The 26579-nt window shown below is 39.1% G+C and overlaps 1 protein-coding gene across 2 annotated transcripts in view; it reads right to left on the reverse strand.

The window, feature by feature from the left end:
- The window catches only part of ANOS1 (anosmin 1), a 126697-nt gene extending 100521 nt beyond the window's left edge, over window positions 1–26176 (reverse strand). For both annotated transcript variants that reach the window (XM_062515102.1, XM_062515101.1), the window contains exons 1-2: window positions 25912–26176; window positions 1562–1609 (exon numbers count right to left, since the gene is read on the reverse strand). In XM_062515102.1, coding sequence (XP_062371086.1) covers window positions 1562–1609; window positions 25912–26103 — 240 coding nt within the window. In that variant the 5' untranslated portion in view covers window positions 26104–26176. The remainder of the gene's footprint in view (window positions 1–1561; window positions 1610–25911) is intronic.
- Between the last annotated feature and the right edge of the window lie 403 nt (window positions 26177–26579).

Consider the following 26579-nt stretch of genomic DNA (forward strand, 5'->3'; position numbering starts at 1 on the left):
CTGCTTTCTTAAGGAAAATATATTATCTTCCTAAGAAAGAATGAAAAACAAGGTAAGATGACTGCAAAGCACATGTTAAGTAATTTTAAACTATAATTGTTTTGTAATACAATACAATACAAATTTGTAGTTTGCTTACACTGGTTTCAAGATACTGATTAAATTTTAAGTTAAAATTCATGTCAGCTTATATACACCTTATGTGGACTTGATAAACTTGGGGTGGGGGTGACTTAGATATTCCTATAACCTTTGCCCTGCTTTGAAACCTGGACTACTTTTCTAGTATGATTACATCTTTGTTGGGCAGACACAAACCATTGGAAAACCTTTCAGATTACTTACCACAGCAGCCTTCACAACTAAATTTAAAAAAAATTGGAACACGATCACTGTGGAACAAGGCCTTCATGCTTTCCTCCAAAGGCAATTCGGTTATCATGAAATACATCCTTTGCACATCTGTTTGGGGTTTTCAAGAAGAATTTTAAGAACAATAAAATTTCACTGCAGAAGTGAAATCCTTAGCAGTGTGGCATAGCTAATAGGAAATGTTCCATTCTTTTCTTATATTGACACTACCATACCCTGGATTTTAATACCGATAAAAGCAATCAACTTAGTTTTATTTACCTGTAACAGAACAGTGAAAAATTTGCCTATTTCCAATCCCGTTTATTTCAACAGCAGCTAGATCAGCAAATGTGCAATCTCATTCTTTAAATGTATACAAGAAATCAACATGCGTTAAAAGCAAGGGTTAGCATCAGCATTTAACATCAACTGCAATATTGAAACAGTACAGAACAATGCTACTTAGATTTAATTCCATTTTCAGCACAACCTTCATGAATAAAGAACAAATATTGACGTCAAAATTATTGTAGAAATATATTTTTAGGATGCTTAGGCAAACTTCCAATGAATGCAGCTTCCATGATGTTCATGAACAGTCAGCAACAAATGTGCAATTCCACTTGACCCACTAAAGCTCCTAAATCGTTGCTGCTTCCATCCAAGCACCATAGAAAGACCCCTGAACAGGACAATCAGTTGACAGCTCACTTCCCCTTTAGGCTTTCATGGTTTAAGTGCTAGAATGGGAAAGAGGCATCAGTAGAACCACTGGGATTTTTGTCAAGAATGTTTTCAAAGAAACTCAGGTTCAAGATAAAAATTAAATACCCAAACCGAATGAAATGTTGAAATACCCCAGTGCTGTTGGAGGAAAAGTTTTAAGTTAACGACAGTTTTATTCTCTTCTGACCAAAAATACTGAAAAAAAAACACAAATGAGACACCAGTTTCTAGCCAGTGTAAACTTTCTTAAAATGACAGAATTATGTTGGTTTAACTACGCTTGATATGATTTCAACATGATTCCTTTATCCTGAAAGAGTAAATCACTTGGTTTTAATTTTTGATATTTTATTACAGGTGGAGGTTTCCAAATAAAATATAAACAGACACTTCTGAAAACAGGCTAAGAAGAAAAGTACAATCTACAGACAAGAGACTGAAAGCAGAGAGATAACACAAATGAGGAAAAAACAGGACTTACCTTTGAACACTGTTTATGATTCTGGCACCAAGCAAGTGACCCATTGTTCTGAAAGACAAAGGAAATATACATGAACATTAATATTTCATTCAGGCTAGATATATTCACCCTAACATATTTAAATGGAATACACCATCCAATGCCTGGACAATGATGTTGTGCCACAAAGTGATTACTGATCCTGACTCCTAGTCCCTTTTGGGGAGTTAAAAATTCACATAAGTAAAAAGTGAACATAAAGTTAGGAAAGCATTTCAGCAGGCAAGTTTGGAGGAGAACTGACCAAAGTAATCTTTTAGCCCACCTTTTTAAACACTTGCTGTCTAGAATTGTGCAGTAGACAAAAAGTAACATTTGCATTTAAGAATTTCATATAGGTTAGTAGTGATTCATGAAAAGTCTATTAGTTGCATTTCAATACGGTACAACACTTAAAATAAATTGTCAAGCAAAGATAATGAACAACCTTTAAGCAAATGGAAAATTCAATTAAATGCAACATGAGTTTCCCAAAAGTCACCTGTGCCAGTTCTATTTCATATTTTTAATAATAGCATGCATTTCTGAGATAAGCAAACAATATAGCTCTGATTTATCCTGGCTGCAGTAAAACAAGCAATAGAGCATAACATGCAAAAAAATAATTTAAGCTAAAAGAAAAGAAAACATGATGAGAAGAGAAAGAGAAGTATGAAACCAGCACAGGGACAAACAGCAACTTGCTGTTCTTCTAGAGATGCTTCTGAAGGGTCAATTCTGGAAGCAATATTTCCTGGTTAAAAAGACCCATGGCTCAGAAGTGTATATTTGTGGTATTAAAAGATGAAACAAAATCATTATTTACACTCTGTGTAGTGAAAGATTGAAACATCAGGAAGACCTAAATGACTGAACCTGAGAAATGGGGTACAAACTCTGCAACACATCCTAGGCTGAGATGCTTAGGACATTGTATGTATGTACTTCTTTCATCATTTATAAGTCCATACTCCATAAACAGAAAGGATGAACATTCTGGTAAATTCATTGTTTAGAACTGGACTACAACTGTCAATCTATGAGGGAATAAAAGACACCCTTTCACAGGAACTAGGCAAGGTATTCCCACAGGGAATGTTACTACAGTATACCATTATTGTCAGCACCAGCTATAGATCTAGAAATCAGTTTCCAAGGAAGAGGAATTCAGATAGGCCAGAATGCAAAGTACTAATATAGCAGCAAGCACTATACCTTTTTCTCTGTCTTATTTTTATTTTTTTTTATTGAAGATGATGCAAAAAATGGAATAATACACATATGTTACATATATTGGTTTCATCTGTCATAATTTTCTTCACAAAATAGCTAGTATGATCTATGCTTTGGACTCGTGCTGGAAGCAGTGTTGATAACACAGGGACGTTTTGTTACTGCTGAGCAGTGCTTACAAGTGCTTACATACAGCATCAGGGCCTTTTCTGCTCCTCACCCCATCCCACCAGGGAGGGCTGGGGGTGCCCAAGGAACTGGGAGGGGACACAGCAGGGACAGATGATCCCAACCAACCTAAGGGATATACCATACAATACGGTATCATACTCAACTGATAATGCCAAGGGAAAGCGGAGGAAGGGATGGATACTTGGAGTGATGGTGTCTGTCTTCCCAAATCACCACTATGCATGACAAAGGGGATGACTGAACATCTGGGAAACAGTAAAATAACTCCTTACTTTGCTTGTGTGCATGGCTTTTGCTTTACCTATTGAACTGTATTTATCACAACGCATGAGGTTTTTCCACCTTTACTGTTCTGTTACTCTCTCCAGTCCCACCCACAGATTATTGAGTGAGCACATGTCAAGGTTAGTTGCCAAATGGCTCTTAACCACCACAAAACATAATTTTTTACGTATAAAACACACAGATAAAGTAAAAATTATTCTGTCAATGTACAATTCAGAAGGAGAAATAGATACATTGGAATGGAGACAACCACAATAGTTTTTCAAAACAGCAGCTTTGCGCTCTGATCTCGGCAAAGTTTGTAAGCTTGAATACAGTGATTTGCTACCACAACTATGAAGCCTGTGCTTTGAAGCCAGGTATCTCTTCAGGAACATTTAAAAAGAAAATTTTTGTGCTTGTGTTCATACAAACATATAGTCACATGTTCACACAAGATTTCAAGATGTGGCCAGCACATCATGGGAAGGAATCATCCTCCTTCAATGTGCTCTCACAAGCCACACATGGAGAACTGCATGCAGTTCTGGGATGCTCAGGACAAGAAAGTCAAGGACCTTTTGGAGCAAGTCCAAAGAAGGGCCACAAAAATGAACTGAGGACCAGAACACCTTTCAATAAAGGCTGAGACACTTGGGGTTGCTCTCTTCCAGAGAAGAGAATGCTCCAGAGACACCTTATTGCAGCCATTCATTATATAAAGGGGACTTAAAAGAAAGAGAGATCAAGGCCTGTCATGACAGAACCAAGGGCAACAGATGAAAACTGAGAGAGGTTAGATTTAGATTGGATCTAGGGAAGAAACTTTCATCATAAGGGTGGTGAGATACTGGAAGAGGTTGAGCAAAGAATGCTCAATCACATGAACTGTTCAATGACCAACATGATCTCATGGAAGATCCCAGGGCAAGAAGGATGGACTAGAAGACCTTTAAAGACCCCTTTAAACTTCTATCATTTTGGAAGTGACTTCAATCATCACTGCAGTCAGAGTCATGGAATGGTTTGGCTTTCACCATAACGTTTAATCTGAGCTACAGAAAATGTATGTCTTTTTTTCATACGAGTTGAAATGCTAACAATTTCTACTCCTGTATTACCAAGGATGCTTTGGGAATAATTAATATAAAAACATATCCAACCCTTTTTCACTCCTTTCCACTTATTTGCAGTTATTCAAGAGCATTTTAAAACAATCAGTTCATATTATTTAATTTCAATATTTTATTAAAGTTTTTTATCTTCCAGCAGATTATAATGCAATATTATTTGATTTTATAATAACTTTTTTTTCTGTCATTACTGTAAAATTTGGCTAAGACTGAGATTCATTAGCTTAAGATTAGCTAACTATGAGCACCATCTCAGGGCCAACCCCTCTGAAAAGAGACATAAATAAAAGAAATAAAACTTTAGAACAGCTGTAAATAATATAAGCTAGTGGGAATTCTTCAGTATTAGCCTCAATGCTGTATTAGGATTTATTATTTCCATTTACAAATCTAGCCAGCAGCACTGTTAAAACAATATTTTATGTGCTAGTTTCAGTTTATCCCCCTTTCTTCTTCACATAAAATGTGACAGAAGTAGCTGATTGCAATAACAGATCAGTAGCAGCTCACCACTTTGTTTCAGTTACACTGTTACTTTCCACTGAACTAGAAAAAAGCATTTCTGCTTTTAAATTATATCTGTTACTTGAGACGACAAAGCCATAAATGCTCAAATGTGTGATCCCCCTACTTGATAACTTCAACATCTAGAACTGTTTTCATTTCTCTACTGAAAACTATTAGTACTTGAGTTAAAAAGGAAGTCTATCAAATGTAAAACTATTGTTTAGGAATTCCAACTTCATACAAACTAACATGATGTGAATGATCTTTTGTTGTATAGGGAAAAACAAATTCTACAGGTTTCCTTTGAACAGCAAGGTATCAGAGCACGCACAAACACTAAATGAAAGTTCTCCTCCACGCTGCATCTTAACACATGGTTAACCATAAACATTCTGCTGTGATTATTGATCATGCCAGTGTACCTGGCTGAAACCACAATTTCAAATAATCAGAAATTTGTGTTTTAGCATTTTATATACCCCCACAGTCCATTCTCAGCTCCCTCATGTCTGTTTTTCTTCAAACCCAATTCTGACTTGACTTATGCTGGTGAGTTTTGACTTAAGTCTTTAGTAGTGGCTTCAATCTGCAGTGCACAAATGGCCTCAAGGAAGAGTTAAATACCACTTTTCCTACCCATTTATAAGCCTTGCACAGTGTATCTTCAGAGCAACCTTGAAGCATCTTAATCTGCATGCTGAAAAGAGCAAACTGCACTCAACAGGGCAAACTCCAAGGATCCCATCTTCCCAGGCCTGACACATCACATGAAAGATGTCAGGCAGGGGAAACCAAAGCAGTCTCCAACAGTGTCCAGGAGATGGATTAGAGGAACTCAGGTCACCACCTGAGCCCCATACTTTCAATCTGCCACGAAGGAAATGGTAGGCAAATTTCAAGAATAAAACCTTCATAGACCAGGGCTGTTTGACATGTACAAGAAAAAGAACTTACAAAAGCAAAAACAGGAGGGGGGGGGGGGGGGGAGGGAGGTGAAAACTAAAACAAAACAGATAAATATTACAAGATTCAGAAGATAACAAGATCATATTACAAGATTCATTTCAGCAAGTATTTGTGTACACTTGCCTTCCTCTGGTAAATCTCAAAGGTCCTAAACAGTTAAGACAAATATCTATATTCTGTGCCTTGGAAAAAGGAAAGCTGTGCAGCATCTCTTGTAAGGAAAACAAAAAAAAAAAAAGGTAGAAAAGCAACAAAAATCAATTGTCTATCTTCAGTGAGCCCCACGGGAGGAAAAAAACACATTAATAACATTCACAAGAAAGTACAAACTGGTCTTTAATTGGAGCAATGGCAAAAAAAAAAATAAAAAATGTATAAAATTACTTAATTTGCATCTCTGGCCATAATTATGTTAGGAGATACAACCCTTCTTTTGAAATGCTAGAGATGAGCTATGAAAATTAACTAGCCACTTAATCTGCTATGACAGTAGCTGTATACCCATTATCAGTTTTGGAAGCCTCTTCTCCCTGCCTAATATTCAATCCACATTTGTGTGAAACCACTGTCTCTCAGAAGTGGCCTCTCCTGATGACCTCACTGATTCTTTCAAAATTACAAAAACACATAGAAATAAACCTTTCAAATAACAGTACCCGCTGAAGTAAAACAGAACATTTGAGTAGACAGATCAGTAACTGCTGCAATGATGAATTTAAAAAGAGGCTCCCAATATATGTTTTCCTTACCCTTTCAAAAATCTCAACAGCATGAAATTAAAAGTAACAGTAAAGTATAACTTGTGTTTGACAAGCATTTTCTGACTGCATGATCACTACGACACAAATTAATATAGGGACTTACCCATGTCATTGCTGTGTGTCCCCACACCCAGCTCTGAAATATGGAACTATGGTACAAAATGGAATCAACAAATCCAAACTAGGCTTCCCAGCTCTCAAATACAAAAGCATGCATTTAAAATTTCAGAAAAGTCTGTACACTTAGTGGGGAGAGATATCAAAACCAACAGATAGGAAATGGCAAAGAAAAATTTATTACTCAAAGCCTTTCTGTCAAGAGCAAACACAAACTTGTAGTAAATGCATGGGCTGGGGAACCACAGTACCACCTCTCCTGGGCTCTGGTATTTAGTTATCCTTTTGCATATAAATAACTGGAACATACTATTCTTTGGAAATAAGGCAGGAAAATGAAAATAGTTGTACAACATTATGTTATACAACACTATGAACACCTGCCCCAGAAGTCTTTCACCAAGTTACAGCAAATTTAAGCCCTTTATGCACTTTGAGATGACTCAGCAACAGGCTAGAGTGAAGACTAAAACCTGGCCAGTGAAACCAAACCATCCTGCAGAAATGAACAGGAGAAACATGGAGCTGGAGATGGTGAAGGAGAAAATTGAAGTTCAATAGCAAGGTCCACCTCAGAAACAAGAGTGGCTCTTTCAAGGACAACATATGCAAACATATTTCTAGCATTGCTTCTACTACATGCTTGTCCAGTGTATGTCAAGTTTGAAGACCATCCACTGGAGAAGCCATGGATAGAAGAAGAACAGTATGAGGTGAAAACAACGATAAAATACAACAAAATAGCAGTAATATTCTGCTTCCTTGGCTTCTGTTCAGGAAACAAATGAAGGAAATACAAACAACTGAAATGAGTACATTTTGCTCTTTATATAGTTTCTGATTTTATTGTACATTATATTTTATAGAAATAATTCCTTAGTAAGTTATTTCGGTTGCCTTATGGTTATTGCCTTATAATGGTTCTAATAAAAAATGAAACCAAAAAAAGCAAGCACCAACAAATAATAAATTGAGTGTTACTGTGTAGCTGTGAGCCATTCTCATCTGTCCTGTCAGTACATCCCAGGAAGAAGAGATCAGCATCTTCCTCTCCACTTCCCCTTTTCAGATGGAGAGCAATGAGGTCACTCTTCAGCCTCCTCCTCCCCAAACTAGACAAACCCAAAGTCCTCAGCCACTCTTGTCAGGACATTCCTTCGACCTCTATCACCAGTTTTGTTGCCCTCCTCTGGGTGCATTCAAGGACTTTCACACCATTGTGGGGCCCAGAACTGCACACAGCACTCCAGGTGAGGCCACAGCAATGCTGAATAAAGTGGGGTAATCACCAGTTTGAGCAGATGGTGGTGTTGTGTTTGATGCACTCCAGGATGGGGTTTGCCCTCTTGGCTGCATTGGCATCCTGCTGATTCCCATTCAGCCTGATGCTGACCATCATCCCAGATCTTTTTCTGCAGGGCTGCTCTCCAACTCCTCCTCTGCCAGTTTATACTTGTGCCCAGCATTATGCAGAATCCAGCATTTTTCACTTGGTAAATTTTATCCAATTAAACATTGCCCAAGGCTCTAACCTATCCAGATCCCTATGTAGGGCCTCTCATTCCTCAAAAGAGTCACCAGCACCTCCCAGTTTGGTATCATCAGCAAACTTGCACTAATTGTTCATTCACCTGCTTCCTCCAGAGCACTGATAATGTATAGAACAGAGCTGGCTCTAGAACTGAACCCTGAGGAACACCAGTGATGACACCAGCCAGATGTAGTCCCATTCACTAAAAAAAAAAAAACCCCTTAAGCCCTGACCTTCAGCCAGTTCTTCCAGCACACCATGAACCCACTCATCCCACAGCTGCCCCTGGCATCCCCTGAGCCTGGCTCATCTTTTGCTGTGCCTGAGGCTGCTGATGACCCTGTTACCAGCACCCAGCTCTGCCCATCCCATGCCAGCCCCTTTGGGCTGCTCCCCTTGGAGAGGCCATAGCCTGCAATGCTGTCACCCAGAGCCCCTGGCTTTCCATGCCCTGGGAGCCAGCCCATGCTGACAGCACAAGACTGGCCTTTAAGGTCTAGAATAACATCTTCATTTATTCCTGATGTGTAAGTAATGTCCTTAGATTATATTCTAGTTAGCAAAAGCACAAAGCAAAATTTCAACACCAAAACCAAATAAAGATCACCCAAACAACAGGAAAAAAAAGCATATAAAACCATATAAAACCTACCAGAACAAAACAATACTGCATAGAACACTAATGTGAGAAAAGGTAGAAAATCAAACAGCACTTGGCATATATTAGTCACTCTGTTTAATATATAACTATCAAATAACTTTATGACTGTTATATAAACACATGTAGAAATTCAGCACTAAGCTTAACTATGTATTTTCTCTGCCATCTTAATAAAAAAAATTAAAATAACAAAAAAAAAAAAATATCCACACCTCAAACACCACACCGAGCAACTGTATCCTGAAAAAAGAAGCTGCAGGCAAGAGCACATTTTGGAACAAACACCTGAAGTTATTCTGTTACTCTAACTAACCACTGTGATTCCTCACAACCAAATCAAATTAATAATCGCCTTAGAGAAAACCATTTTTATACCACAGATGTTTAAAACATAGAAAAGTCAATGTTGGTAACTGGTTAACCCAAAGTAATTAAGTTAAAGAGATGACTGAATGTAAGAAATGTTTATAAAACTGATCAGCCTAAAAATTCATTCTCTGATATAAGTGCAGTTTGCAAACATAAACCAAAATTCAATTATCATCGGTCACAGTGTGACTCACACCACCATCTAATTTTAAACATCTGGATTTAACACCAGAAAATGGATATCACAAATAACTTTCAGAAAGTCTTTGTCAGGTTTTCCTTTGAATTTATGCTGATATTACCATCATCTATAACGTGCTAGCTCCTATCACAATGATATGGTGAGTCCTCCTGTAGATGAATGGCCATAAATAGAACTACATTGACCTAAACTTTCCATTGATATTTCCTAAACAGTTCATACAAAGTCAACCTTTATTGCTGTTACAGACCAAAACATTAAAAGCCACAACTTCATATACACCAAAAACGGGGGGGGGGGGTGTTAAAAAAAATTAGACCAGAGTAATTAAAAAAGAAATTAAGTAAAATCAGCAACCATCATCTAAATCATGGCACACAACACTATTTGTTCTCTGTCATCCTTAGTAGGTTCCTAGAAAGACAATCATCAAAACCCAAAGGCCATTAGCAGTGAAAGAGCACAAGACCAGTAGTTTTGAAAATAGACTATGTATTGCTTGGACTAAACTTGCTTCTCTAAGTATGGTACACTGTTCCTCTTTTTAGAGCACTATCTTCTCAAATGCACAGAAAAACTACTGCATAAACACAAGCTGTAAAAACAAATGAGCCACAGGAATCCTTGTGTCTCCACACACTTGTGAGTTAGGACTGCCTTCTTGTGGTTTCACAGACTTCACTCTTACCACTTCTAAGACTGATCTCAACTGAGGTCTTAGTCTATTTAGCAGAAGTTTTGACCAATCTGTAAAAGAATCCAGATTAAATAAACTTCACTTCTCCATGTGTCAGGAGGAATTCAATTCACGGATATTAACTTGGAGATATTGAAGTTATATATTGAATCTCCAAATATATTTGGGGCAAATTTTGAACATATATTTGGGATGAAGTAATCCATTGAAGTGAACGGAAACTAGTCTAACAGCATTAATATGGGAAGCAAAAGATAGCTTGTCAACTATTTGTAAGCTCTGTTTCAAAATCCCCACCCTTTCTAAATGCTAATGCACTTCTTCTGCTCTGTCAAACTATATTTGCTATACATTTGAAATAATTAGATGATAGATGTATATGCTGGCTCAAGGATGTGACAGAAGTGTAGCCTTGGGAAATTAACACCAAAAAAAACCAAAATGCATTCTAAAAACATAATGCTTACTTAGGTAAAATGCAACATACATGTAGACATACACCACTTTGCATTTTAAAAAAATACAACTGGTTCACGATATACTGTAAGATTCAATGTTTCAGAAATGTTTGCATGCTGCTTTGAATGGTGATTTGATTTTATAACTGAAAACTACAGTCCATATTACTATTGTGTGTAATTATAAGATTACTGGTTAACTGGGTGACTTCCAACAGCACGTAATGTAGTACGTTTATCACAGGCTGCATTTGCCTCCACTGCCTACCAACACAGCATACCAGAATCAGCTACAATCTCCCTAGGAAGTCATGTGAACCACAGAAATACATCTGTTGAGCAAAACACCTGGGCTTGATGTATGCACTCACACATGCATACAACTTTCAACTTCCCCCTTTCCTTCAACTAACTCTAGTCTGGTCCATGGACACAATGCCCTTTAGTTGCGAAAGCACGTTAGATCCTCCTGGATTATCTCTCTCAGTTATGTTAATCCAGAATAAATCCATTGCATAAACTCTCAGACTATTCCATGATGTGAAAGAAAATGTGATCATGATAATTAAAAAGACTCACTCCCAAAGCAAACTCTGATCCGCATTAAAACACTAATGTGTAGATGCACCTCAGACATTTCTAATATTTCTCAAACACACAAGGGTAGTAATTCCTGTGCTTCCTGTCAGACTAAATTTTCCTCAAAAGCCACATTGTTACAGGGCCAGTCAGGGAAACGTTCCTTTCTGGACTTGCAAAATGCTTAAGGTTCTGTTGTCTCACATCCTTAAGAAACTAACCAAACACACACACACAAAGAATAATTACCATGCATTTTTATATCAACTAAAATGTCCATTATAAATAGACTAACCATAAAGTACACAAACAAGGAATAGTCCTGCATTGTCATGGAGTAATTTCTGATTACAAAAACTGCTATATGCATCATTTTACAATTTGTAAATGTAGTTTACATTGTACTACATACCGGCCATGTGATGTTTCACTATATTTTCACCTGTTCTGTTATGTATGATAGGTACATCATTATATACTACACTTGTAACTTTGGCAAGAGTAGGGATACACACCTGTCCTTCAAACTTCGCAGCTCTCCAGTAGCCATGTCACTGTGACTCAGTCAGGTACCATCACATTATATGCTCACATTCTTGGGCTTAATATACTATATTATGTTTCCAATATAATTACATGAAATTCACGATAAATTTCAGGAATGCATTTCCTTTCCCTTTGACATGTGTTACTAGTTTATAAAATACTACAAATTTCAAGCTGCAGTAGCAGCCATCCCCACAAGCTGATAGATACATATATTTTCATTTCCCTTTTAAAGGAAAACAAAGGAAAATAGGAATTCCATGCAGCACCTTCCTCAACATAAAATATTTGTGAGAAGTATCTCCTTATTCATATTGTCTTGATGTATTACTTAAAATTTTTCCTCTTCAAAGGCAATAAACTCAATAAACATAATTGTCAATATGAATACTGTGTTTCAGTATCTTTTAATATTTTCAAAGCAATTAGTAAAGTATAATCTCAGCAGTAAAATTTAGCACAAAAAAATCAATCCTACAGATGAAATATGTAGACTAAAATTTGACCACAACATTTGTTGGTAGCTCCAGAGACCTATTAATATTTGTAACATTTTTCATAACAAAAAAAAAATCATGTTTTGGAGGAATTATTAAAGTGCATAACAAAGCTCTCAAAAGCAAAGAGCGTAAAAATTAACACAGTCCTTGGAGGTCTAACAGTTGTGTAAACAGTCTTCAAGGAGTTTTTTCCATTTTTCACAGAAGACCTGTCTCAGTGAGTGAAGTACACTTCACCAGATCAGGTTGAAGTAGAAACATTTGCAAAAGGGTTGTGCTCATTCTGGAATAGAGATTTTTTCCAAATAAAAATGATCCTTGGACTTAAACAGAATAGCCTATCTGTAATTCGAACCAAAACCAACACAATATTGTTAGAAACCTCACAAACACAAAAAAAGGCTTTCACTATGACAGTTAAAGCAGCATTTCAGAAAGAAGTCTTATTTCCACGATATATTTTAATTAGTAATCTTTCCATACATCTGCCTTCACTGCAGATGTTGCAGAGAGACAGAAAAGATGTCATGGGTGCAGTTTAATAAGGCCAAAATTTATTGTTTCATCTCTAAAGCACAACTCAACAAAAATCTTACCAGAGAGGTTAACACTCTTCTCTCCATTGCTCCAATTTTTTTTAGTCCTTGGCCTGTCCTTTCCCAACCCAGCTCTCACTTCTGCAGAAGGCCAGCACACAGTCTGCCAAATTGAGCCTGTCATAAAGACTAGTAGATGCCAGTAGCATCTGCTCAGATGTGGTAACACACCACATCACTTGCTGAACATCCTTCTCCTAACAGTGTCACACAAGCAGGGGAAGTCATGCTGCCCTTCTCCAGAACAGTCAGTGCTGCTGTCCTTCCCCAGCTCCCACACCTGTAAACCCTGTTGGCAGGGTTGGTGTGCAGACCACATTCTTATTCCTATCCTATTTTAAGGAATGGTAATAGCTCCCACAACAGCAGAAGTTTTGATGACATTGTGTTGACAATGGATGAAAATCAGGCATCAAGGAAGGAGCACACTGAAGGCTGGATGAGTCTTCCCTTTTCTGCTAGAAATTTAACTTATCTGCTAACCTGATCCTAGCTGAGACCCCTTGGCCCTGCAGTGCTGACAGGATATTCCTGAGAGAAACAACCTTTTAATGCAAGTTGAAATATATTCTTCCAGTTTTCTAAGGGGCTTTTTCCAGTTTAAGAACTGTATGCTACAAGAAATGTATATTCCATAGGAAAATTGCTGCAGTCCAGCGTTCTAGACCACCTTGCACACAACCTAAGACTGTGAGAGAGAGAAGAAATCAACATTAAATTCTATTGATAACAATATACTAAAATTGCTCACACAATTCAAGGTACAGGGTTATTAGTTTGATCTTTCTTCAGTGAAAATCTTCAGTGGAAGATTTATGTTACTTCATCACATTGCCATAAAATTCCCCACAAACATAAAAGCACTTCACATGCCAGGTTTTCAGAATAGTCTTATAACTAACTAATGAAGACATACCATAAAAGGAAAAAAAAAAAAAAAAATCTCTCTTCAAGGCAGAACTGAAGCATTTGGCATTAACACATATGGTTACCAGAGATGTAGCTGTTATGCAGAACAGGCATTTGCTGACAGATCCATCATGCTTCAAACCTTTCTGGCACCAGGTGAAAGAGTTAAAAATTAAATCAGGTTAATTTGCACAGAAGTTATTGAAAGGCTTGTAACATGAGAGATGTCAAAGCACAGCCTAAGTCCCTACCCAAGCCATAGCATTTTAAAGGCACCAGTTAATGTAAACAACTGGATATGGAATTTCACAAGATTCTACTGCAAGGATCTCACCGGTTCTGAAGCCCAGCATTTGATTTTATATCTTTAATCTAAATCAACAGCCAAAAAAGAAAACCGTTGTCATATATATCCTTAGGCTCATTAAATGTGGACAACTGCAGTTAATACCAGTTGTCAATAACCTGTACTATCAGCAGGCATTATATATTAAGAATTTGTTTCTCTTTCTTAAATCACCTTTTTTTTTGCAGAACTGACATATCTTTCAGTTGTTCCCTTTTCAAAAAGTTTCTGATACTGATGTTATGCTCCAGGAATTCTGTCCCAATTATAAAGTTTCCTTCCATTTTACTAGCCTTCTCACCTGTGTAAAGCAATTAAGATAGGAAGACAGTGAAGGGGGCCCTGGTACTACAAGGAGATTGATAATATTCCAGTTTCTTTTTCATTGGACTGAGGACCTCTGCACAATTTACTTTCTCAGTGGGAAGTTCATGGGTGAGAACAAGTTAACTGAGGCTCGATCTATACCAGATGGATCTACTAGGTATGACTAAGCATCTTAGAGGCATAAAAATTTGACATCTGCTCCTATTATTAAGAGAACAAGCCAGGCCTGTTGATGGAACTCACGCAATACTCTGGAATCCCTGAGGGCACCTGGATACATGGAGTAACAATCAGAAAACAGGCAGTATCTCACCTTTCAAAAAAATATTTGTCTACTGTCTCCAGTGGAACTTAGCTCTAGTTACATTAAATTGCTTCTACCTTCCCTTGTCATCTGAAAGAATATTTTCTAAAAAATATTTAAACATGCTTTACATCTAGCATATAACTGAAAATTCAGTTTTTTACTTTGTCCTAATAGCATTGTGCTATTTACTACCACTCTGAACTGAAAAGAAAGATGTCATGATACAGTTAAATGGCATGTAAGAAATTCAAGTTAATCATCTTCAAACAGTATACTGAGAACTTTCTAAACAGGCACTTCTAGTATATTTTCACTGGCCTAAGCTTATTTCCATTGAAACTGCTGGACACATTATTATCAAGTGCAGGGATATCAGAGTTGAGGCAGAAACAAAAGCTCCAGAAAAATCCAGTCTTAAGCTATTAATTATATAAATGGAAGAATCAATGAGTATCAGTCTGAAATCTGAAAGATCTCCAGTTAAAGAAAACAACATGAGCCTATCCTACATTAACTTGTAAAGCTCTTCAGTCTTTAAAACTGAGTCGTGCTTTCTACTCCAAAACAAAGGCAACCAGCATATCCTTTAGGAAACTGTAAATGTTCACTTTTCTACAATTTGGAAAACAGCAGAGGTTAAGTTCAACTTTCAAGTTTAGTTCACTCCGCTGCTCTTTTTTCTGCATAAGGACAGTTTTGAAGACATGAAGAAGACTAGAAATAATTGTTTGCTGTTCCACATTAATTGCCACTGAAAACTTGGACTTTGATGATGTCCAGTGCTCAAACACACAGGTGTGAATGTATGAATAAACAAATTCTTTCACAAGACGAACTCATATGCTGCACATGTGTATTTCTATTCCACTTGGTCATTGAGTATCTACAGGGCAGAAAACCCATGAAACTTACCAAAAGCCTACTGTCTTTCACATTGTGTATTCAGCTTTTTAACTCAAAGAAAAAATGCAGCAATGAGCCCTGAGCTGTAAAAATCCACATCTTCTTTCCTTATTTATTCTGACAAACACATCCCATAGCTGCTACTAAAAACTATATGAAGTGACACACTCTTCATTAATTGGATTATTTTTACCTCTTTATGTCAGTTTGTCTAATCCCAAATGTTTCTTCCACCTACTGCATATCCAGATTGACCAATATTTGGCTAATTCTTGATCTCAGTTCACAGTTCCATAGAAGGAAAACAGAAGAAAGCCTCAAGCTCTTTTAGTTCCAGCTCCCTTCCCAAAATTGTTAGATGCAAATTAAATGTCAACATACTATACACTCTTTGTAACTAATTAAAATGGGGGCAGATAATGGTGAGATTCATTACTGTCTTGTCATAGTTACACATTGACATGATTTTATTGTTGTCAAAGGAGCTGCAACTATGACCTAAAAAAAGAAAAAGAAAAAAGAAGCCACACTGTTGAAATAGTTTTTATATAGGGACACAAATTCTGGGTAAGAGAATGACAGGTAGTCACTCCCTTAGTCCATCATCATAACAACACATTTTTATCACCCCTTCCTCACTTCCTCCTGCTTCACATATCTGTTCAGCCATGTGCTAAATTCAAAGGAAACCCAAAGTCTTACAGCACTGAGGTCAAAACATGAATTTGTAGTGTCTAGGTCCAAAAATGCCCTGAGGCCTAACTGGAATGTTCCAGTCATTAGTAGTTAAAAAACATGATCAGTTAAATACAAATGATGAACTGCCCTATGCTCATGGCCTAAATCACTAGCTGAGAAATCACATTCATGTACATGAACTGAGATGCTTGTCTTTTTCTTTTTTTTTAAATATAAATTACTGAGAAGATAACTTCCCTAAAGAGTAATCCATTAAAAAAATAAAAAAAAAAAAAGAAATATGCTGCTAAATTCTCATAAAAATGGCAAGGAAAGTTGAACTGCATTTGCACTAGACTAAATGAGGACATTATTCTCATCCAGTCTTCGCCCTCACCTCAATTTCTGACTGTCTGGATAGAAGACATTTGTTCTGAAGCAAATTTCTTCATATTATCTTACTACAGGATCCATGACAGCTAGATTGCAGCCCTCACAGGCAGAAAAAACAGGTTTCACTACCTTGACCAGGTTTGCAGTTTCAGCTGTGACCACTTAAAGAATTACACTGGCAGCAGTTCGCCTAAGTTCTGACATGAAAGATAATGTCACCGAGAACTCTTGTGAATTTTCATAGAGGCTTTTCCTGTAACTGACCTCTTCAAAGAGGACAAAAGAGCTTTCAAAACATTTTTACCATGTTACAAACAAAAAAAACTAAAATTTTTAAAACAAATAAAATTTCAAACAGCTGAGAAAAAAGGGAAATAAAAAATATTCACAAGAAACAGTTACAAACAACCCGTCCTATAGACCCATTACAACTGTTCTCTGTTCCATAATTCCTGAATTTCAATTAATTGTGTTACAGGAAATTCTACAGTGTCCTCTACTCCCACATAATTTCTCCTTCCAGGATTTTAAGACCGCTAGAGTTCACCCATCTCCACCTTTCTCCATTCTGAGACTCTGCCCCTTTTCTTGCTTCTCCTACAAGCTCTGAAGATGTGATCCTCAGCAATCTCAGCTGCTATTCCAGGGGAGTCACATCCTTTGCAAGCTTGAGACCAGTCTGTTCTTTTTTAACAGAACACAATTACATTTGTATGTATTACATACATACATAACTTTGATGTCATACCTCTTTGACAGTCTAGAGAGACACATTGATTAAAAATGCTATTCACAGAAGACAACAGAAATTTGATTAAAACTTTGGACTAGGGTTATTCCAGTTTTGGTTATTCCCCAAAACTGGAAATATCAGATATTTTTTTCAGGGCATGGAAAGACTATGTGAGCCTTTTTAATCAGAGATGAAAGGCACAGTACTCTACTTTCAAGTTTAAAGGGTCCACTTACCTTTCAACACCCCCAGTTCTCTGTCTCTGCGTCCTGTGACCTCTCGGTCATTAGAAGACGGAAAAATGGATACAACTGAAGTTGGGACACCAAGTTCACAGCAGTCTACTTTGTTGACTACGTGGACCTAGTGCTCATACATGGACCTGATCCAGCTGAAATCAACAGAAGGCTTTTCATGGACTTCAAAGGTATTTCAAGTATAAAGCCTTATAAGGCTCAGCTGTGGGAAAGATCAAAGAAATGAAGATTCTTGGTGTAAACTCCTAGGCAAGTGCTTTTTCACTGTAAGGTTTACACTTGCCAGGCACCAGCTATTAAATATCAATACAGATGTGTCTGTCTTCTGTAGGATGCTCCTGATACTCAGTCATTAACTTATTTTCAATCTTTAAAAATATGGATGCTAAATTACAGCACTTTCCTTTTCTGTTTACAAAAGTTGGCTACGTACTCCAATCCAGCTAGTCAGAGAGATCAAAAATTCACATAGAATGGCCAGTGAAGATGTATGTCAGCTTGTGAATAACAATCTATCAGTAAACACAAACTCAGCACTCAATCTTCAGAAGTTTCCCGTTACAAAATGAAAAATTATAATCATCTGAAAAATCAGTCTGCTTCTCAAGATCTCTCAGAAGTATAATGTTTTGGGGTTCTCTTTTCATTATACAACACTTACTAAATCAAATACATTTAAATTAAGTTCAGATCACTAGTTAATCACAGAGACAACCCATATTCAGACCACAAATAATGCTTTAGTAATAGTTTTAGTATGAACACTAACCATCTGAATGACCTCCTGCTCTGTACTAAGTGGCTATATCTTCCAATGGAAAATTATTTACATTTTGGGACTGACAGCATTTTTATTTCTGAAGTTTTCTAATGCTTTTCAAAAGCAGCATCTCCTCCCCCTCACCAACATGACTGTGATATTTAAACTATCCTTTACCAATATTTTCTAGACATAAAATGTCTGCTTTAAAACCTATTAGAAATTCCTGATGAGTTCATTGCGCCTGGTATCCAGCACACTTACCAAATTAACAGCTATTTTAATTTTATGAACACAAGCATAAAGAAATTTTCTTGTTAATATGTAAGAACACACAAGTAAATGTGAGAAAATATCTTGGCAACTCCCATTTTCCAGCACAATTGTTCACCATTCCCTTACATTTTCATACAGTTCACTCCATTTGCATTTAAACTTACACTTGACACACAGACAAGTATTTAAATTTAGGAAAGCAACGAGCAAGTCTGAGTCATCTAAACTACTGGAAAACAATGACCAGGTGGTAGAAACCCCTGCACTCATACCAAGTGAGGCCAAAGAGATTTGTGTCTGGCTATGAGAAAGTTAATACAACTCCCACAGAAATCAGAGAGGTTCATACCAGACCAGGCTACAACTGCAAAGACTAACTATGGCTCAATTACACAATATGGTGAACAATGCAGCTGTTTTCACTAAATGCAACCATTGTTATTCAAAACCAACCTTAATTTTCACAGGTTTTACCTAAGATTCTGTTAGATCTGTGCACCTTTTGTTCACAAGTCCAGATCTTGGTAATAAGAGCACACCAAATGCCAAAACAATTACCCAGATTATATGCCATAGGAACATTAAAAACAGGAGAATCATTGGGATTTTTTACAAGTTTTCAGAAAAACAAAGTAATGACAAATGTTACAATTTTCTGTGGAAATAAATTAACAGCAATGTGCTTTACAAGACATATGATAAGTCAGAATTATTTAACACCAGGGCTATTTTTGGAAAGGGGATGAGTATTGAAACGGCAACAAAAGCAGATGGCACACATCTTCACATTTAGAAAAGGTTGCAAACAAGTCCCAAGAGAACTAAGCAAACTCAGTGCCTGGGCAGCCTGTCCATTGGAACTGAAACTTTCTGTGAATAACACACTACATATCTACCATATCTCATTACAAAACTATCACGCATATTTTCAAAAGATTTAATGAAAAACAATTTATAATTTCAGAATTATTTGAGACAGTTACAATAAATGGCTTCTTGATGACTTCCATCTTCTCCACAGCAGAGCACAGAGACACACATGCACCCTAGACTTTGAGCCTGGCCACCACTTTCCCAGCTGGGACCCACTGCAGATTATTGCAGGTGCAGGAACTTCAGAGTTACAGGCAATTTGAAGGCAGATGTGCTGGCATTTAGACAAGCTTCCTGACTTGTAGGTGAAATCTGGTATTGCTTATCTAGAGGTAATCACTTGCACATAATTTGCTTGCAGATATAAAATCTGAGAACCTTTTATTACTCACAGAATTGCCTGTTTTTCAGTTGTCCTGAAATGCAACAGTCTTTCTACAACACTAAAAACTACCTCCTACCACTATATAGTTATCAGTCATTCAATATAACAAACTTTTAAGGCCTTACTCTTCCCTTTTATAGCTACTAAACATTAGGCAACATACGACTCTATTAGCTTAAAATGATACTTTCCCATACTTTCAAAAACAATTTTGAGTTAGCCTTGGCTCATCTAGCTTAGTACTAATTCCTAAGTACTAAATCATAGCATATTACTATTAGATTTACATTGAATCACATTTACAAGAGGAAATTTCTCTCTAATTTCCTTCCATATATAACAAAACTAGCTTAGCACTTGAGGGATGTCTACGTTGTATCAAAATTTTCAGCTACAATTCATCCACTTTGTAAATAAGTCAACATGAACGCAGAATCCCTAAGCGACCAAGGTCATCCATGGTGCTGCCTTTATGTTTCTAACCAGGGCCCAATTTAACAAGTTCAAACAATCTCTCATGAGCCTTTCTAGCAGCAATCACAATTCTAGATCAGACATGTATACATCTCCATGTACCTGGACTTCCCCTTGATGAATAAAGAAATGGATTTGCTAAGATTCAGTTTACTACTGAAGATTACCCCCTCAAAAAATTTAAAACTATAGTGAGATGTACCAATATCTAAAAGGATGGAAAAAAATTGATTTAGCATTAGTATTTCAGTTTTAATGCACTGACAATCATAAATGGTCATATATCAATTAATGTAAGAAAATCTAAATTGTGAAAATGAATTTACAAGTGCGTAGCAGTATTTAGCAGGCATTATATCTTTAAAATGCAGCCAATCCTATTCTCTGTTCTAGTCGCTCCTCCAGACCTGGAGTGCAAGATCCAGGATTGCGCTCCCCATTACATAGAAAGAGATGGACTTAGTGGAGGGAGAAAAGGGATAGTACTACCTCTCACATGAGCAGAGGTTAAAAGAACTGGGAACGTTTAGCCTGGAATAGAAAAGCCTAGATGGTTTCTCACAAATTTTTGTAAGTTCCTGATGGGAGAGAGTAAAGAAAATTAATCCATACTCTTCTCAGTGAAGCCCAGTAACAGGAAAGAGGCAATGGCCAAATTTAAAACATGGGAAACTTCATCTGAGGATGAGAAAACACCTTTTTTATTACTATGAGGGTGGTTAAACACTAGAACAGGTTGCCAGGAGGTGCTGTTCAGCTTCAGCTACTGTTATTCTGTGAGCGTATGGCTGTAACCTCTCCAGTGACTCCACACCACAAACAGCCAATTTTACTGGCTACTACCCTAAATTCTTAGGGCATGTTCTACCACCCTCTCACTTTTGACCCAGTAAACAAGAGTGACCACTCCTCTGTCTTAAGTAAATTATGAAGTTGCACATATTACACAGGACACTTGAGTTTGAGAGGTTTATAACAGATACCAGCTAAGACAAAGATCAACAAGTTCACAGGTCAAAGCAAACAGTTTGCTCTCCATAACATTTTTAGCCTATGTAGTTACAGTGATGTTCAAGCTCTTATTCACAAAGAAAATTTTAATCATGCCAGTTTTAAAGCATGGCTCAGATGGCTGGCAAAAAAAGATTAAAATCCAAATTGATTTTTCACTCAACTTGAAAACAAAACTAAAGGTCACTGCCATGCCTGCTTCCCCAAATTGAAAGGAGTTCATCCACAACTAATATCACAAATGGGAAAGACTACACCCACAGTGAGAAATGCAAGGAATTTAGTCTCACTCCACTAAAGCAGGCAGGTTATGCAGAAAAGCCCTATCAAAACTAATGTGAGCATTCAGGCTTCTTGCTGTAGGAGGTCCAACTGTACGAGGTCCCTGTTTATTTCCATACCCTTTTCAAGAAAACAAAAACTTGTGCAGTAACTGACCTCATCTTCATGAGGGCTCTACCTACTGTACTAAATTACTACAAAACTAGATTCACAAACAAACTTGGAATACATCAAATTAAAATTTATACCTTTGACCTGGAGGCAACTAAAACACCGAGACAGAAATTGCCTTAACAAGAAGATACAGAGGAAAAGAATATATCCAATGACACCACTGTACAACTTCTGTCCCTAAAATGGAGGTATGTGCCTTTTTCCACACCAGATTCACAGTCTTTGTATTTCTTATGGACCCAGACACCTCAGTCCTTCCTCTCATTCCAAACTAGAGAAAGAACTGCCCTTCCCATTTTATAAGGGTACCATACTAACACCTAGGCATGCTCTTTTAGATAACACCCAAATGCACACACCTGATTATGATATAGGACTGTAAGGTTTAATCTACACCTCCTCCTCCTCCTCCTAAGCATGCCATCTGATGATCATACTCTTTCTTACTGGAAGAACAGTCTTGCCATCCTCCCCTGTTCAGGTGTTCTAGGGAGAATTTTGTCAGAAAAAGAAGCACAGTACCAGGAAATCTGCTTTATGAAGGCAGTGACCCAATATCATTGAGAGGTTCCAGTGAATGCTCCAATTATTCCCTCATACATACTTTGCAACAGCCATAGTAAAACTCCAGTGTCAACACCCAAAATGGCTTAAAATAAGGACTCTGAACATAAGGTTAGAGAGATGAGTTCACTTTGCCCTCACTCTTTCTGGTCACAGTCAATGAATGCTTCATTAGTTGCTGTCCAGGGGCCTAAGTTACACAGTTGGGATAAAAATGCTTTTCCTCATCTGCAAAATTTCAGAGCAAAGAGATATGTTGGAGTCCCTTTATTTAGACATTAAACATAATTCTCTACTGTGGATGAGCATGCAATTAATAAGATTTTATACAAAAGAAGAATCCACTATGACCTCTTCTGCTTGCATCTTTTTGTTTGATTGCTTAGGATGAAAGAACTTTGTGTTAGCATGCTCTCTGTGAAAGTTCATGGCCTGGAGATAGGCCACAGACATAAAACACACACATTTAATTGGGTGTAAGACCCATGTGGTGCATAACTCTCATAATGATCTCACATATCCTTTCATATAATGTCTACATGGAACTTCCCAAAGCCACCAGAACTGGAAAACTCCCCTGGCCATGGGAATTTTACAGGAATAAGCAGGTATCCGTGCTCCTTCCACAAGCATTCTGAAGACCAAAGATTTTTGATTTAGGTGACTGATTCTTCTTCTAGACCACATCAATAGTCTACACGGAAAAAAATATATATTACTTGACCTATGCTTCAGTTAAAACAATTTCCTACTGACTACTGTCCTTATTTTTAAAGGTTTCAAGAAAGACATTCTTGCTAAAAAAACCTATTTGTTAATTTACACTTGGGAAGCATTTCTCAGCCCATTTTAAATGTACATTAAGAAAATTGTGTGAAAAATCTCTAGGGGGGGGGGGGGAAGGAATTAAAATCCCTTATGAACATTTGGAAGTTGGAAAAATATTACTTGCCATTCAAACAAGAGCCAGAAGGTGTAGATTTAAACCAGACTTCCTATTCATACTATCTTATTCTCTTTTAAAAGTTGTTAGCAATGTGATTTTACTACCATCAACTATGTGAAATTAAGTCTCTGTGAAGTTTTGGGGACATCATCTCTTGAAAAGCATCCAGCTGCTGTCTCCCTAACCCCCATCATTGAGGCTGTATCTAAAGCAGGGCTGAGAAATGAGTGGGTCAGTCTTCTTTCAATTCTTGCCTAACTGGGAGACACTAGAGTTCCTTCCTGCTCTGATTGGGAAGACCTAGTATTTAGTTTGCTTTAAAGGCTGAATCAGATTACAAGTGGACATCTGAAATGAAAACAACTCCAGAAATTGCTACCAGTTGAGATGAAAAGGGGAGGGGAAAAGCCAGAAGGAGGAAGAAGAGAAAGGAATGGAAGGAACAGCATACCCTTCAGCCTGCATGGAATAATGTGGCCCAGACCTGCACATTCTACAGCCTGCACATCACTGTGTCTTATCAGTCTCCTGTGAGAACACTGAATGCTTGATGTACTTTAAAACTCTCCTCCTTTTCCTCATTATAAGACAATGGAGAGCTTAACTTTTATAAAGGAGAGCACTTTATCTTCCAAACATTAAAGTCGTTTCATGTCTAACAGGAGTTTAATCCTTAGTAATTAAGATAAATTAGCAGGTTGGGGTGCTTTAGCAGGTTGGGGTTAAAACTCTGAGATTTTTAACTGATTACAAAAAACATTCACTTATCAAGTCCTAACTGAGTAATTCCCTACTTATTTCACTCTAGCTAATTAAAATGTAATCGCGATTGTTTGGCAGTGTGCATTCTGTCAGCAGTTTTACGTTGAAAAAGAAATCTTGCCAAGAAAACACACAAAAAAAGAGGAAAAAAAAAGCCTTTCACTATGAATTGGCTTGATCTAAACTGCCACTTTAGCCACTGAAACTGTAAAATAAGTAAGTTACAACCGCTTGACAACGCAATAAAAAATACTAACCGCTCTCCGGGATAATGAGCTATATTAATGGGTATCCTCCCTTCGGGCTATCCCGGGATGCACGGACCACGCTGACAGCGGGCACTCCGCCGCCCACGGCCCGGTCTTTTCACCCCAACCAGCTTCCTGCTGCCCTTACAACGTACACACTCAGCTCTCCTTTAACACTCCTTTCTAATTTTTTTTTTCTTTATATATCGGTTTATCCTTAAATACGTCTGAGACCTGCCTTTGGTGCCAACACCTTAGCCCCGAACGTCAACTCCACCCGAAGCAATTGCCCGGGCGTTCCCGGTTTCTCGCCGACCGGGGCGGGCGAGCGGCGCGCTCCCGGCGCTGATCTGAGCCACCCCGAAGGGCCGAGCTGGCTCCCTCCACAGCGAGCTGGCCAGCCCTTCCCCAAAAGGGCTGCGCCTCTGGGGAGGGAGAACGACTAGCAGCTCGGAAGGGTTTCCATCATTTGGATGAATTCGACTAGGATTAATATTTGCGCAGTAAGGAACAGGTGGGGAAAGGAAAAGGGAAAGGTGCGTGTGTAACTAGAAGAGGGGAAAGGACGGGCAGACACCCGCTGCTTCTGCACTAGCGCCGCACTGCTCCCAGCTTTCCTTTTAAGCCCCGCAGGTCTCCCGCCACTTCAATTCCATTTCTCCCCACTTTATCCCTATTTGTCCACTCCCGTTAGCCAAATATGTGTCTCTCTGTCCCGTAAAAAGAAAATAAAAAGAAAAAGAAAAGAAAAAGAAAAAGAAAAGAAAAAGAAAAGAAAAAGAAAAGAAAAAGAAAAGAAAAAGAAAAGAAAAAGAAAAGAAAAAGAAAAGAAAAAGAAAAGAAAAAGAAAAGAAAAAGAAAAGAAAAAGAAAATAAAAAGCGTTACCCCCACCGTCACCTTCCGGGAGGTCAGAACCAAGTATTACACGCTCATGATTACCGCTCTTAAAAAACAGGCTCAAAGTTTCCCAGCGGGTTGGGGAAGCGAACCACCTGCGGGCGGCCTGGCGCACCGGCAGGCGGAGCCCCGCGGGATCGCCGCCGCACCGCCCGGCAGGACGAGCGCACCGCCGGCCCGGCAGCACCGTGTCGCGCCCGCCCCGCCGCCTCCGACACCACCGGAGGCAGCGGCCGGGAGCGCCGGGCACCTGCGAGGAGCCAGGGCAGAGCGTGCCAGGAGCCCCACGACCCGCCAGGAGGGGAGCCCGGCCGGCGCGACAGGCACCGACGGGGCTCTGCGCAGCTGTGCCCACCTGTCCGGCTCCTCCCGGCGCCGGCCATCCCCTGGGAGTGCCGGGCCCCAAGTCCGCCAAGAGGCGCCCCGGCCCCGGCCGTCCTTTCCACCCCGCGCTCCGGGGGACACCCGCACCCCGGCAGGCAGAGGGGCTCCCTGTGCGGTGCCGTGCCCCTACCTGGAAATGCTTGAAGAAGGCGGAGATGCGGGTGATCTGGAGGCTCAGGCACCTGGAGGTGCATCTGGCGCTGGCGAAAGCCTCGTCTTGCCTTCGGGCAGCGGCGGCGGCCCCCGGCCCGTCGGAGCTGCAGCAGGCGGCCGTCACCCAGAGGAGCAGGGCGAGGGACGCGCCGGGAGCCCTCCGCACCATCGCTCTGCGGGAGAGGAGGGCAGAGGGGCGGCCGGGCGGCGGGGAGGGCTGCAGGAGCCGGGGTAAGCTCACTCCCGCTCGGCGGGCTGGTGCCGGGCTGCGCCGGGGACGGACACCTCCGCTCCGCAGAAACTACACAAGAAAGTTCAATCATTCAACTCCCCTCACCCCCGTCCTCCCTCCCGCCCGCCTCGGCCCACAGCCCTCCCCCGCCGGCAGCGGGCGGGCCGATGCTGGCAGCGGCCGCGCCATTGGCTGCGCCGAGCGCCGGCGGCGGCGGGCGGGCCCCGTGCCCGCGGGCAGGCCGGTGCGGCGGGGGCAGCCGGAGCCTTCCCCGCACATACATACATACATACATACATACCGGAACCTTCCCCGTACATACATACATACATACCGGAGCCTTCCCCGCACATACATACATACCGGAGCCTTCCCCGCACATGCATACATACATACATACATACGTACATACA

Source organism: Cinclus cinclus, chromosome 2, assembly GCF_963662255.1.
Source record: "Cinclus cinclus chromosome 2, bCinCin1.1, whole genome shotgun sequence".
Lineage (NCBI taxonomy): Eukaryota > Metazoa > Chordata > Aves > Passeriformes > Cinclidae > Cinclus > Cinclus cinclus.